Source organism: Aquarana catesbeiana, linkage group LG01 (genome assembly GCF_042186555.1).
Source record: "Aquarana catesbeiana isolate 2022-GZ linkage group LG01, ASM4218655v1, whole genome shotgun sequence".
Lineage (NCBI taxonomy): Eukaryota > Metazoa > Chordata > Amphibia > Anura > Ranidae > Aquarana > Aquarana catesbeiana.
Genome location: NC_133324.1, coordinates 510,763,841 through 510,776,747, shown reverse-complemented (window position 1 = coordinate 510,776,747; position 12,907 = coordinate 510,763,841). Strand labels below are relative to the sequence as shown.

General features: G+C 41.9%; 1 protein-coding gene across 4 annotated transcripts in view; it reads left to right on the top strand.

Annotated features, from left to right (window-relative positions):
* MIER2 (MIER family member 2) overlaps positions 1 to 12,907 on the top strand; it is a 118,423-nt gene that overhangs the window by 47,032 nt on the left and 58,484 nt on the right. For all 4 annotated transcript variants that reach the window (XM_073593995.1, XM_073593986.1, XM_073594004.1 and 1 more), the window contains exons 6-7: positions 9,621 to 9,684; positions 11,935 to 12,083. In XM_073593995.1, the coding sequence (XP_073450096.1) occupies positions 9,621 to 9,684; positions 11,935 to 12,083 (213 nt within the window). The remainder of the gene's footprint in view (positions 1 to 9,620; positions 9,685 to 11,934; positions 12,084 to 12,907) is intronic.

Here is a 12,907-nt window from a genome sequence, read left to right as displayed (position 1 = left end):
TTCTTCCTTCCTTTAATCATTTTCGCTTTGCATTCACTATTAGAACAACCGAACAACAAAATGACAAAATTTAGTGCAGTACATTTTAAACCTGTTCGCGCTAAGCGCACACAAATATGCAGCCTCTTAGTGGCGAGCAGACGCATTTTTGCATGCGATAGTGCCACTTTGAACTGCAACCGGCGGCTCACGGAAAGGTTTCCGATCATGTGACCGCCAATCACGGCAGTCATGTGGCTATAAGCCCAGCCCCACCCCTCTTCCCGGCATGACAAACCCCTTAAAGGGCTGGCGGCAGCCGGCGCCAAGGGGTCAAAATAAGTAGCCCTAGAGTACACACGTGCTCACCTTTCCCTTATGTGCTTAATGCCTTACTAAACCAGTGACATGCATTCTCAAAAAATGTGCGTCCTCATGCAACTACTGATATCCTTCAGCATCTACCCTTATCCAAGAAATTGGTACTTATGCGTTGTATATCATTCCCTGCTTTTCCATGCAAGACAACTCCAGTTGCGGTGTCCCATTAGTTCCAAAAAGACAAAAATGTGGAAATATTGTAATACCAAATACAGTGCCGCCACTTATTTTAAAATGTACTACACTACATTTGTTTTCGGAGCTTCTAATAGTGAATGCAAAGGGAAGAGGATTATTTTAGAAAGGATTGCTAGTGGATTTATATCAGTCACAATTGATCCAGAGGGTAAGGGTAGATATTTAAGAACTAAGCGTTATCACAGGAGGATGCATGTTTTGACGATGCATGGCACTTTATCACACAATTGAAATGTGAGCATATTTACTAGCTTTACAGTGTGTTTTGTTTGGACATACTGTACTACACTACATGTTTTTTTTTTTGTTTTTTTGTGTGTTACCAGCGGGTATAGAAGGAAGAGGATTAATCTGTATTCCCTATACTTCTGAGTTGCACAATTTATCTATTGATGGTCACTGTGTTTGTGCTGTATGTGTTTTGCTCCAACTGTAAAGAATACCACTCAATGGATGCAAAAAAATTAGGAATAGTACTTCTCCTATTTCTTAAGGAGGGGTTGTCCTGGGCTGGCCTAATAGTCGTTTTGTTTGGCAGTGTCCAATCCTCTGGTAGGTGGCAGGATAAAACTGTGGGTGAAAGACTTCTGTGTCCCTTAAAAGATTCAGAGAAAAGTACCGTATTTATCGGCATATAACACGCACAGGCGTATAACACGCACATTCATTTTAAGAGGGAAGTTTCAGGAAAAAACTTAAAATATTAAATAAGGAACTTTGAAGCCCATCTGCAGCCTCACCATTGCCATCAATGCAGCCTGATTAATGCCTACCTGCAGCCTCACAAGTGCCATCAATGCAGCCTTATTAGTCCACATCAATACAACCTCACAATTGCCATCAATGCAGCAGCCTCGCCATTGCCATAAATGCAGCAGCCTCGCCATTGCCATCTATTTACTTCCTATTACAGAGGCCGCCAAGTAAACAGGAGATTCTCACTGTATGTAATCTGATGGCACTCGAACCCCCCCGTTGCCTCCGAGGCAGCTGAAATTGAAGTATTGGCGTATAACACGCACACGCTATTTGCACCCGATTTTCATGGTGAAAGAGTGTTATACGCCAATAAATACAGTATTTTACAGGGAGTACAAAAATCTTTTTTTTTTTTTTCTTTTTTTTTTTTTTTTTACCCTGAAGATATAGATTTGTGCAAATATCACAAAGCCCTCTTGCTTTCAGAATAGCTTAAGTGGTCTTTTTTATGTAATAAGATACTTTTTTATTGTGTGTTACAGCTTTTTTTCCATTTCTTACATTCCAAAACAAAACATACAAAACTGCTTAATTTATCACCTATCACATTTCTTCAAATAACTTTAACCACTTGTCACAGGATCACATTACTTGTATGTGATTGTGCTTAAGTGGTTATACCGAGGTTATGGTTGCAGCTGTATGCTATAACCAGGGTATTTTTTTTTTCAGCCGGCAAGGCTCTTTCATCTAAAAGCAATCCTAGCAGTTGATTAGCCACTGGACTGCATTTACAGTCGGCGGGAGGGGAGGGACGCCTCCCTCCTGACACCCACTGGTGCTGCCAGGTTATTATAGGGCTGGCTGAGGACCGGAAGGTCCCTGGCCATCTCTATGGTCTAGGAGACCAGAAGTGTCATCATTACGTCACTTCCCATTAGGGCAGGTGCAAACACTGCCTTTTTTTTATCTCATGCTTTCCAGGGTAGAGGAGAGATCTGGGGTCTTATCGACCCCAGATCTCTCCATAAAGAGAATCTGTCATGCCTTATTTTTTTCACAAGGGATGTTTACATTTCTTGTGATAAGAATAAAAGTGATTAAAAAAATGAAAGGGACAGTGTAAAAATAATTTTAAAAATAAATAAAATAATAATAAACATATTTTTTATAAAGAATGTTGTAGCGAGAGCAATAATTCTAACACTAGACCACCTCTGCAACTCTAAACTGGTGGCCTGTAAAAAAATTTAAAGTGTCGCCTATGGAGGTTTTTAAGTATTGTAGTTTTTCGCCATTCCACGAGCGCACGCAATTTTAAAGCGTGACATCTATCTATTCGACATGATATCTTTTATATTTTACCAAAAAAATTGGGTTATATTTAGAGTTTTTTTTTTTTTTTTTTTTTTTAAGATTCAATTAAAGTTTTTTCTTTTCCAAGAAAATTGCATTTGAAAAACTGTTGTGCAAATACTGTGTGAAGAAATTGCAACAACCAACATTTTATTCTCTATAGTCTCTGTTAAAAAAAAAGTACCCCAAGTTTAGGAGGGAATTTTAAGGGAAAAACCTACATTTAAATGCCTATCAATACAGCCTTTTCAGTGTTCATCTGCAGCCTTGCCCAGTGTCTTTGCAGCCTTTTGTCATTGCAGCCTTTGCAGCCCTGTGTCATTGCAGTCTTTGCAGCCTTGTGTCATTGCAGCTACAGGTATTTAAAATGGCTGATCGTGGCCGGTGCCGACATACACAAAGCCGCGTGTACTCGGCTAGTCTCGGCTCCTCTCGCAGTCCCGCCCAGTCCCGCCCCTATGATGGACATAACACAGGTCCAATGGCGGGACTGGGCGTGACTGTGAGTGGAGCCGAGACTAGCTGAGTACATTCGGCTTTGTGTACGTCGGTGGCGCTCACGATCGGCGGGGATCGGCGTATAACACGCACCCACGATTTTCCTCTGATTTTAAGGGGAAAAAAGTGCGTTATACGCCGATAAATACGGTAACTTTCTAGCAAATAAATGCTGATTTTTACTTGTAAACAAGTGTCAGAATGGGCTGGTCTTCAAGTGGTTAACAGTAGCATTCTGTAAACCTGTAGACTCTGATAAATTGTCAACTAAACACATTACTTGACCTGTCAATAAAATATTTTGCTTTACAATAGAAGTTTGTCATCTCTTATTGTACAGTAGTATATTGCAGCCCAAATTGTGCATCACTGCATAATCACTATAGAACCAAGTTGTGACAAGAAGGTAAATGTATAGCTCCTCCTACATTTAGCTTAAAGTAACCTGTGTGTCACTAAGGAGTGTAGAGCTAGGCCTGGTACTGCCAACCACAGATTACAACTTCTAAAATTCATTATGACAACTCTCCAGAAATACAAATGTTTTTGCTGACCAAATTATCGTTGACATGATTTTTCCACTCTTCAACCACCGGAGGGTTAGGGAAGATTGTATTTGGGGTTGCCTTTAGCAGATGTTCAAGTCAATATGCACTGTATCATTAAAAAACAAACAAAAGATGTCCAGCGCTCTGAATGTCACAAAGACAATAACAGCAGTCCAAAGTGAAAATTAAATAAAATAAAAAGTTTTAATAAATTCAGATTATAAAGAAATTAGTGAATGATAAAACAATTGGCAAAAATAATTCCATGATGACAAAACATTATGCACTTGGATAAGAATTGTAAAACAGACAAAAAAGTCCAATCAGTAACAGCCTGGACGGGAGATCCATCCAACTAATGTAGCCCCAAGCTGTGATCGAATTGTAAGGGGATGGAGCGGAGAAAAAAGCCCAAAACACGCAGCCTCTGGGTGCTCACATACTCCCCACTGGCTGTGGGATGCAGAGGGGATGGCTCACCGGTTCCTGAAGGCGGCTTCGTGCATGTAACCTGAGGACAGGCAATGATTCCACCGTGAGGAGGGAAGACTGGCCGGAGCTCTGTGCCGAGGAGCGATGACGTCAGCCCAGCTGGAGGGGGAGGGTGCGGCTGCACACGAGGGAGCCGCCGGAGAGTCAGCTGATGGCGCTGGGCTGCTGACTCACCGGTCTCTGTCCCCTCTGGGTGAAAACAGGCTCAGTGGGAGACAGTGTCACTCGGGGAAGCCAGTAATTCCATGAATAAAACCAGCCAAGAGTGAAATGGTGTATAGGAGATTGCCAGAGAGTCAGCTGCTAACGTTGAGCTGAAGCCTCACGGGTCTGTGCCTTCTTTAAAAAAAGCCTCAGTAAAGGGTGATGACACTCAGGGAATCCGATGGTGAAGACATAAATAGCCAGCCAGGAGGGGATGGATAGAGCCAGCAGTGTAAATGGAAAGTCTTGCTATGGGCAAATTAGAACTCCCAAAAGTGGATGGATGGATGGATGTTCACCGTGGCGTATTTGAGTGGGGTCTCTGTCATAAGGTTGCCTTGTTCGACGAGTTTCGCGCATTGGCACTTTTTCGTAATCAAGGAAAAAAGGCAGCGTACAAAGTTTAAATACAAAAATGTTAAGTGGAGAAAAAAGGGGGGAGGGGAAGAAAAAAAAAAAAAAAAACGGAAAAAGGAGCAATGGAAGGGAAGGGGAATAAAATTCAGAATTAAAATGCGGGCGGGAGTGATTGACCCATTGCGAGAATAGGAAAGGGGGGGGAACAAAGGGGGGGTAGAGGGAGGGAGGGGCAAGGAGGATATTGTCTCCAGTCCAAACCCCTGTTGCTCAATGGGCTCGCAAAGGAAAACATAAATATCACAATAAAACATACATTGGTTTTTTCCTCAGTTACATAAGATGGAATAAGACCATTCTTTATACACCAGACTCTACACAAAGCTACATGTCTCCAACTCATCATTTAACCCCTTGGGGGCAAGTGAGTCAAACATGTATATCCAAAAAAAACCACGTTTGCAAAGCAGAGAAAATCTCATTGCTGGTAAGTGTGCCTTTGGGAATAGTTTCAACCACATAAACTTCTAACCGTCTAAAGTCCTTATTGTGAAAGCGTAGAAAATGTCGAGGGACATTATGCTCATCGCTCCCCTTAGAAATGAGTCTACGGTGGTCGCCCACCCTTGCCCGTAGGGCCCTGATGGTTTTACCGACATAGAGAAGCCCACACGGACACCGCAAAACATAAATTACGAAGTCTGTCGAGCAAGTAATAAATTGCCTGATCTCGTAAATTTTGCCTAGATTGGTTGTAATGGTTTTGGTGCCATGGACAATGAATTGGCACGTGGGGCATCCCCTTTTCTTGCACTGAAAAATCCCCTTTCTGTCATTGAAATAAGACCTGATGTCAAGTGGAGATTTAGATGATTTATTGGTTACTTTACTGGGTGCTAACAAGTTCTTTATAGTACGAGCTTTGCGGAATGGCACATGTGGAACCTCAGGTAAAACCGGAGCTAGACGTTGGTCCAGTAATAGAATATTGTAATGTTTCTTAATAATTCCGGATATAGACTTAAAGTTCTCATTAAAAGTAGAAATAAATCTGTCTGGATAGTTCCTAATTCTTCTTTAGGGGCCTTAACCTTGGGACGGGGGTTCATGTGGGACAAGAAGGCGTCATTAATAAGGTCACATGGGTAGCCCTTCTCTTGGAATTTCCTTTTCATCGTGGCCCCCTGTTCGACGTAATCCTCTACTCTAGAGCAATTGCATCTTAATCTATTGAATTGGCCACTTGGGATGTTACGCTTCCATGAAGGATGGTGGCAACTTCTGAAGGTAGGAATTGCCACTGGTTGGTTTGACATGGTTTCTTGTAAATATCCTATGTTGGTCATGAGCCAATACCAGATCCAGAAAAACAAGTTCATGAGGGTCTAGTACGTGGGTAAAGGACAACCCAGGAGGATTAGAATTGCAATGGGTCACAAAGGAGGAGAACAGATCCGGGCCTCTGCTCCAGATGAGCACAATGTCATCGATGTATCGCTCAAAAAAGACAATGTGTTCAGCAAAAGGTTGTTGGCCCAGATACTGTGCCCCTCCCAGTAGCCCATGGTAAGATTGGCATATACCGGACCAAAATTGGCTCCCATAGCGGTTCCTCTGCGTTGCAAATAAAAATTATCACAGAAAGTAAAATAGTTGTGTTTTGAGACAAAATTTCGTTGCCTGAACCAAAAATTGTGATTGCAGAGAGTTGAAGTCTCCGCTTTTCATCAAAAAGTGTTGTACAGCTCTCAAGCCTACCTCATGAGGTATAGAGGTATAAGGGGACGACACATCAAGGGATGCCCACCAATAGCCCTCTTCCCATTTGTAATTTTGTAGGGCTTTAATGACTTCATTGGAATCCTTAATATACGACGGTAGTTGACATACCAGAGGCTGTAGACAAAAATCAATATAAATAGACAAACCATTGGTAAAACTATTGGTACTCGCCACAATAGGTCTACCGGGGGGATCAATCAGTGATTTGTGGACCTTCGGGAGATGGTAAAAATAAGGAGTACTACACTCAGATGGTAATAGAAATTGTCTCTCTTTGTTAGTGAGTACTCCATTATGCCAAGCCTCCTGTACCAAAGACCTTAATTCAAGCTGAAATGCTGGTAAAGGGTCAGACTGTAATTTCAAATACGTGTCTGTATCTGCTAACAGCCGACTTGCCTCTTTGATGTAATCAGTTCTATTTTGTACCACCAAGCTACCTCCCTTATCCGCCTGACTAATAGTGATGTTGGTATTGGCTATCAGATCTTTCAGGGCTAGGTTTTCACATTTACTCAGGTTGTGATCTTTCCGCGTCTTGGAACTGTCACACAGTTGCAGATACTGCAAACCTACCGCTTGGTAGTAGGTTTTTATATAAGGACCTTTTGAGTTAGTTGGAAAAAAGGTAGATTTGGGTCGGAAGGGGCTATGTGTCACTGGTGGGTCTAAGCCAGCAGTGGGAACGTAACCTTCTGTGTGGCCCTCGGCCCATAGGTCCTCCAAGGCCTGTAGTGCCTCTTCATCAAGTTCCGTAGGAGGTCTACATTCCGGTATCGGATCCGATGTAGGGCAGGTCTTCTTGATTGCCTTTTTTATGTATAGCCAGTGGGTTGGGGGCATAGTGGCGTTTTAACGTTGGGGAGCGTATGAATCGATGTAAATCTTTGAAGAGACCAAATTTGTTTGGGCCTGTTGAGGGGGAAAAGCCCAAACCCTTTTGGAGTAAAGACTCTTGGGAAGGGGTCAGGATGTGTGAGGACAGGTTATATATTTTTATTGTACTGTCCCCTGTATTGGTTCTGACCTCTCTTTCTTGTTTGCTCTTCCTAATAGTTCCTCCTCTACATCCTCTTCGAGTTTTCTTTTTTCTTTTTGGGCTCCCTTTAGAGGAAGAAACTGAACATTTTGGCTATTAGAAGATGGTAATGAGCTATTCATGCCCTGTGAGTTGTGATCCTCACTGGTATTCTGGGATTTGGGCTTCGCACCCAGTAGAATATAGTCCTCTAGGTCACGAGACAGAGAACTAAAGCTATTCTGGATGGGTATATTGTAGATCAGTTGAGATTGAGTGACGGGAGGTGAAACGATGACACCATCCTGCCTTACGATAGAAGGGACGAATGGTGTCATCAAAGAGGAGGACAACACCAGGGGGGAAGGGTTCAAATCTAGAATGGTGGTGGTCGGTACAGTGTCCATCACGGTTGCTGTCTTGGATACTGGAACTTTTGGGCAGGTTGATATAGGGGCAACCCTATCTGGCAATTGTGAATTTGTTTTGGAAATGGGTAAGGAATTTACAGTTTTTTTGGGGTTATGTTTTTTTTAACTTTGCGAGCCCATTGAGCAACAGGGGTTTGGACTGGAGACAATATCCTCCTTGCCCCTTCCTCCCTCCCCCCCCCCTTTGTCCCCCCCCCCCTTCTTGTTCTCGCAATGGGTCAATCACTCCCGCCCGCATTTTAATTCTGAATTTTATTCCCCTTCCCTTCCATTGCTTCTTTTTCCATTTTTTTTTTTTTTTTTCCTTCCCCTCCCCCCTTTTTTTCTCCACTTAACATTTTTGTATTTAAACTTTGTAAGTTGCCTTTTTTCCTTGACTATGAAAAAGTGCCAATGCGCTAAACGCGTCGTCAAGGCAATCTTATGACAGAGACCCCACTCAGAAATATGCCACGGTGAACATCCATCCATCCACTTTTGGGAGTTCCAATTTGCCCATAGCAAGACTTTCCATTTACACTGCTGGCTCTATCCATCCCCTCCTGGCTGGATATTTATGTCTTCACCATCGGATTCCCTGAGTGTCATCACCCTTTGAGGCTTTTTTTTAAAGAAGGCACAGACCCGTGAGGCTTCGGCTCATCGTTAGCAGCCGACTCTCTGGCAATCTCCTATACACCACTTCACTCTTGGCTGGTTTTATTCATGGAATTACTGGCTTCCCTGAGTGACACCGTCTCCCACTGAGTCTGTTTTCACCCAGAGGGGATACAGACCGGTGAGTCAGCAGCCATCAGCAGACTCTCCGGCGGCTCCCTCGTGTGCAGACACGCCCTCCCCCTCCAGCTGGGCTGATGTCATCGCTCTTTGGCACAGTCTTCCCTCCTAACGGTGGAATCATTGCCTGTCCTCAGGTTACATGCACGAAGCCACCTTCATGAACCGGTGAGCCATCCCCTCTGCATCCCACAGCCAGTGGGGAGTATGTGAGCCTCCAGAGGCTGCGTGTTTTGGGCTTTTTTCTCCCCTCCATCCCCTTACAATTTGATCACAGCTTGGGGCTAGATTAGTTGGATGGATCTCCCGTCCAGGCTATCTGTTACTGATTGGACTTTTTTGTCTGTTTTATAATTCTTATCCGAGTGCAAAATGTTTTGTCATCATGGAATTATTTTTGACAATGGTTTTATCATTCACTAATTTCTTTATAATCTGGATTTATTAAAACTTTTTATTTTATTTGATTTTCACTTTGGACTGCTGCTGTTGTCTTTGTGACATTCAGAGCGCTGGACATCTTTTGTTTGTTTTTTATTGTTACTAATCTGTATCCACCAGTTACGATTGGTCTTGCTGCACTGGTTCCCCTTCTGTTCCCCCCCCCCCCCCCTAAGTTCAAGTGATGTAATTTTATACAATACATGTTATATACCACAGGGTATGTTAATCATACTATATGTCATTCATCATATGCCCTAAGTGACCCCCCTGGGTGTATACCCATTGGCGCTGGGTTATTACTGATGCACTGTATCATGTGAATGAACCATTAGCAAAAGGGTAAACCCCAGGACAGGACAACACGATTTGTAAAAGTTTACCTCAGAATGGGAAATTATTATAAATACATCAACCGTACTTTCATTGCTGTGTCTCAGTGGAATTTTTTTCTTGCAGGAAGACTTGTTTGGATCTGAGCCTCAACTTCCATATCTGAGATACACCCCGACTGGTGGAAGAGGTGAGATGATGTAATTTGTTGCATGTGTATTGTTAAGTGTTATATAATAGTTAGAAATCTACTAGAACGAATGCCAAAATTTAGACCACCTCTGAAAAAAATCTTCTGTTGGCAGTTTAGACAGATAAGGTTTTAGGGTACATTTACAGCAGCCACTGTATTGCAGCACAGTGGCTGGTATATGTTGTGGTGGAGCCAGTGCTGATGCACACCGATCCTGGCACATAGCACTGATTACTTTTTTGAAATGTCAGACAGTGACATTTTATAAAGTTATTGGCCAACGTGCGGTGACTGCTGTACGCTGGAAAAAAGTACTCTTTTCAGCGCACACCCCCACAACGCAGTGATGTAAACTAGCCACACTAGAAACAAGGCAGTTTGCCTTGTCTTGCGGTAAGGGTGCGCTTAAATAGCTGCTCAACACAGTCCCGCCGCACCTGGTGTGAATAGACCCTTAACCTGATTTTATTTGTTATAAATGATATGCTTATATCCGGGCATGTATTCCATTTTAACCTCTGGCTGTCCAGAGGCTATATATATATATATATATATATATATATAGCCTCGTACCTTGGCAGCAAGCCGTTATACCAGTTGCAGCCATGCAGGCGCACAATCACTTTTACATCAGTCGGAAGGGAGCTGCCCGCCGCTGTTCTGTCTCTCCTGTTCCTCTGGGGAGCCCAGGATCACTGAAAGCAGTAGGATTGGCTATGCACAGAGAAAATGGAGGAACGTCTGTTCCCTGATCTCCTCTGTGACAAATAAAGCTAGAAGAGATGGGGATTCTATCGCTTCCAGTTTCAGAGCTGTTTCCCCCTGGCTGGTACAACCAGGGAAGCATTGGATCAAGCCAATCTGTGTTTGATCAGATGCTTTGAACGGGCGGTTGAGATATTAGGGGTTTAATATAAGCCTGAGGTCTCTATAAAGAGTACCTATTACTGCCCAAATTTATCACAAGGGGCCTTTGCACCCCTTGTGATAGCAATAAAGTTAAATGAAAAAATGATAAAAGTGTAAAAAAAAAAAAAAAGTAATTAAAAATAATAGAATAATGCTTGCATAAAAATGCAGACGCATATGGCATGCATATATAAACGGTGATTTGTACCAAGGATATCCTTGAGAAAGTCACGTGGTCTGTGACGTAACGCGTGGGAGGAGCTAGTGATGCAAACTGCTACAACTAAACAGTATGACAGCAGCGGCTCTCTGAAAGAGCTTTGTTCACAGCGGCTGATTGTAACCTTTGTGCCGAACGTACACTGGGTTTTTGTGAGTGTATCACTATGGTGCTTATTTCTCTCTTGTTTATTTAGCTCACTGCGCAATGATACATTTATATTTTTGTTTTGCATATCCATCTCCTGCTGAGATTAACACATTAGTGAAACAAAACGCTATTCATCACTTATTTATCTGGGAAGGAAATTGGATTTAAAAGTCCCGAAGCTTGAAATTATTACAAGGACTGCTAATTGCCACACAATTTAACTCTGTTGTTCCTATAATAGATGGACTGTTGGGCTAATAATACTGTCAGTCTTATTTAGAGGAATTGTGATTTATATTTTTTTTCTTCATCTCCAAATGAGGATGGCTCATGCAAATGCTACTAGCTGATAATTGATAAACACACATTTGTTAATTTTAGAGCATTTATCACAATCAACTTTATGCTAATTTTATGTTAACCATTTGATTGATTTTTATTGGCATAATTTTTTATTGGCACTATTTATATGCACAAGTTAAGCACTTTTTAGCATAATTATCACTGATCATATTCTTATGCACGTCTATCTTGGTTATTTACATATATTTGAACGTAAGTTAGAGTGTGCTGTGCACTGATTGAGAAGCAATTAGAGCGCATCAATATTTACCATTTTAATGTTAAATCTTGACTTATTTGGTATCTGTACTTGACACAACATCATATTTTATATTTTACCAAAAAATTGGGTATTGTGTATGTCACTAAAATTAATTTAAGTGCATCTTTCCTGAAAATTTGCAATTTAAAACTGACTGCGCAAATGTGTAACAAAAAAAATTGCAATAGCCACCATTTTATTCTCCAGGACCTCTGCTTTCAGAAACTCTTCAATGTTCGGGGAGGTTTAAGTAATTTTCTAGCAAAAAAAATAAAAATGCAGATTTTAACATGTATGAAAAATGTAAAAATTTCCCCAGTAAGCAAGTGTTTAAAACATGGTTATAGTACTGTGGTCTTTACAGATTCTCAGGATAAAGACCAGCTGCTTTGGGATCCTAGTGTTCTCCCTGAAAAAGAAGTGGAGAACTACCTAATGAGAGTAGCAGAGTATCAGCTTGGGACTGGTGAAGCTTATAATCAAGATGAAGGGATTATCAGAGATAATGAACAGGTAAGAGCTACTGATCAAATCTCTAAGGATCCCCGGGAGATTAGTTACATTATTATGATGTGACATGTATGTTCTTAAAGTGTTACTTTAATCAAAATAACTGTCATGTGGCTACCAGCGAGGAACCGACCTCCAATTTTATGCCCCTCTCACTCTTTCACTCAGCATATGGGGTAGACTCTTTAAACCCCACAATTTCAAGTTTCCCCATTGCCCATTGTCTCCTTTATTTATGAAATAGGGATTTCACCCTGGACCCCCCCCCACGGATTTGAATGGTGGTCCAAAAAGGGTTTTACACGCATAGCAGACCTTTGTGATCATAAGGGCATATTGACCAAGCAAACCCTAACACCAATTGCCGGAATCTGAACACTTTCGATGCACTCAAATAAAGCATTACTTGTATACTTTATCTTACAAATGTGATCTTGTAACTGTCACCTATGGAATATTTATGTCACAAATATGATAAGGTTCGAGGCCATATATCTGAAATATATACTATTCTAACGTAAGCCTCAGCCACATGGGCAACAGGGCTACATGGTCAAATGGGAGCATGACATCCTGGAAAGTCTTGAACTTGAGGAGTGGAACTTGATTGTTCAGGCAGCCTCAAGGTCACTCAACACTTATACCATTATTGAAGCAAACATTAAAGTACTGTTGAGATGGTACCGGCCAGATTGGCTACCTATGTCCCAGGAGTTTCACCTATGTGTTTTCGAGGCTGTGGTCAGGAAGGGGCAGCATACCACATATGGTGGCAATGTCCCAAGGTGAGGCGATTTTGGATCAGAGTCTACAATTTAATTTTTACC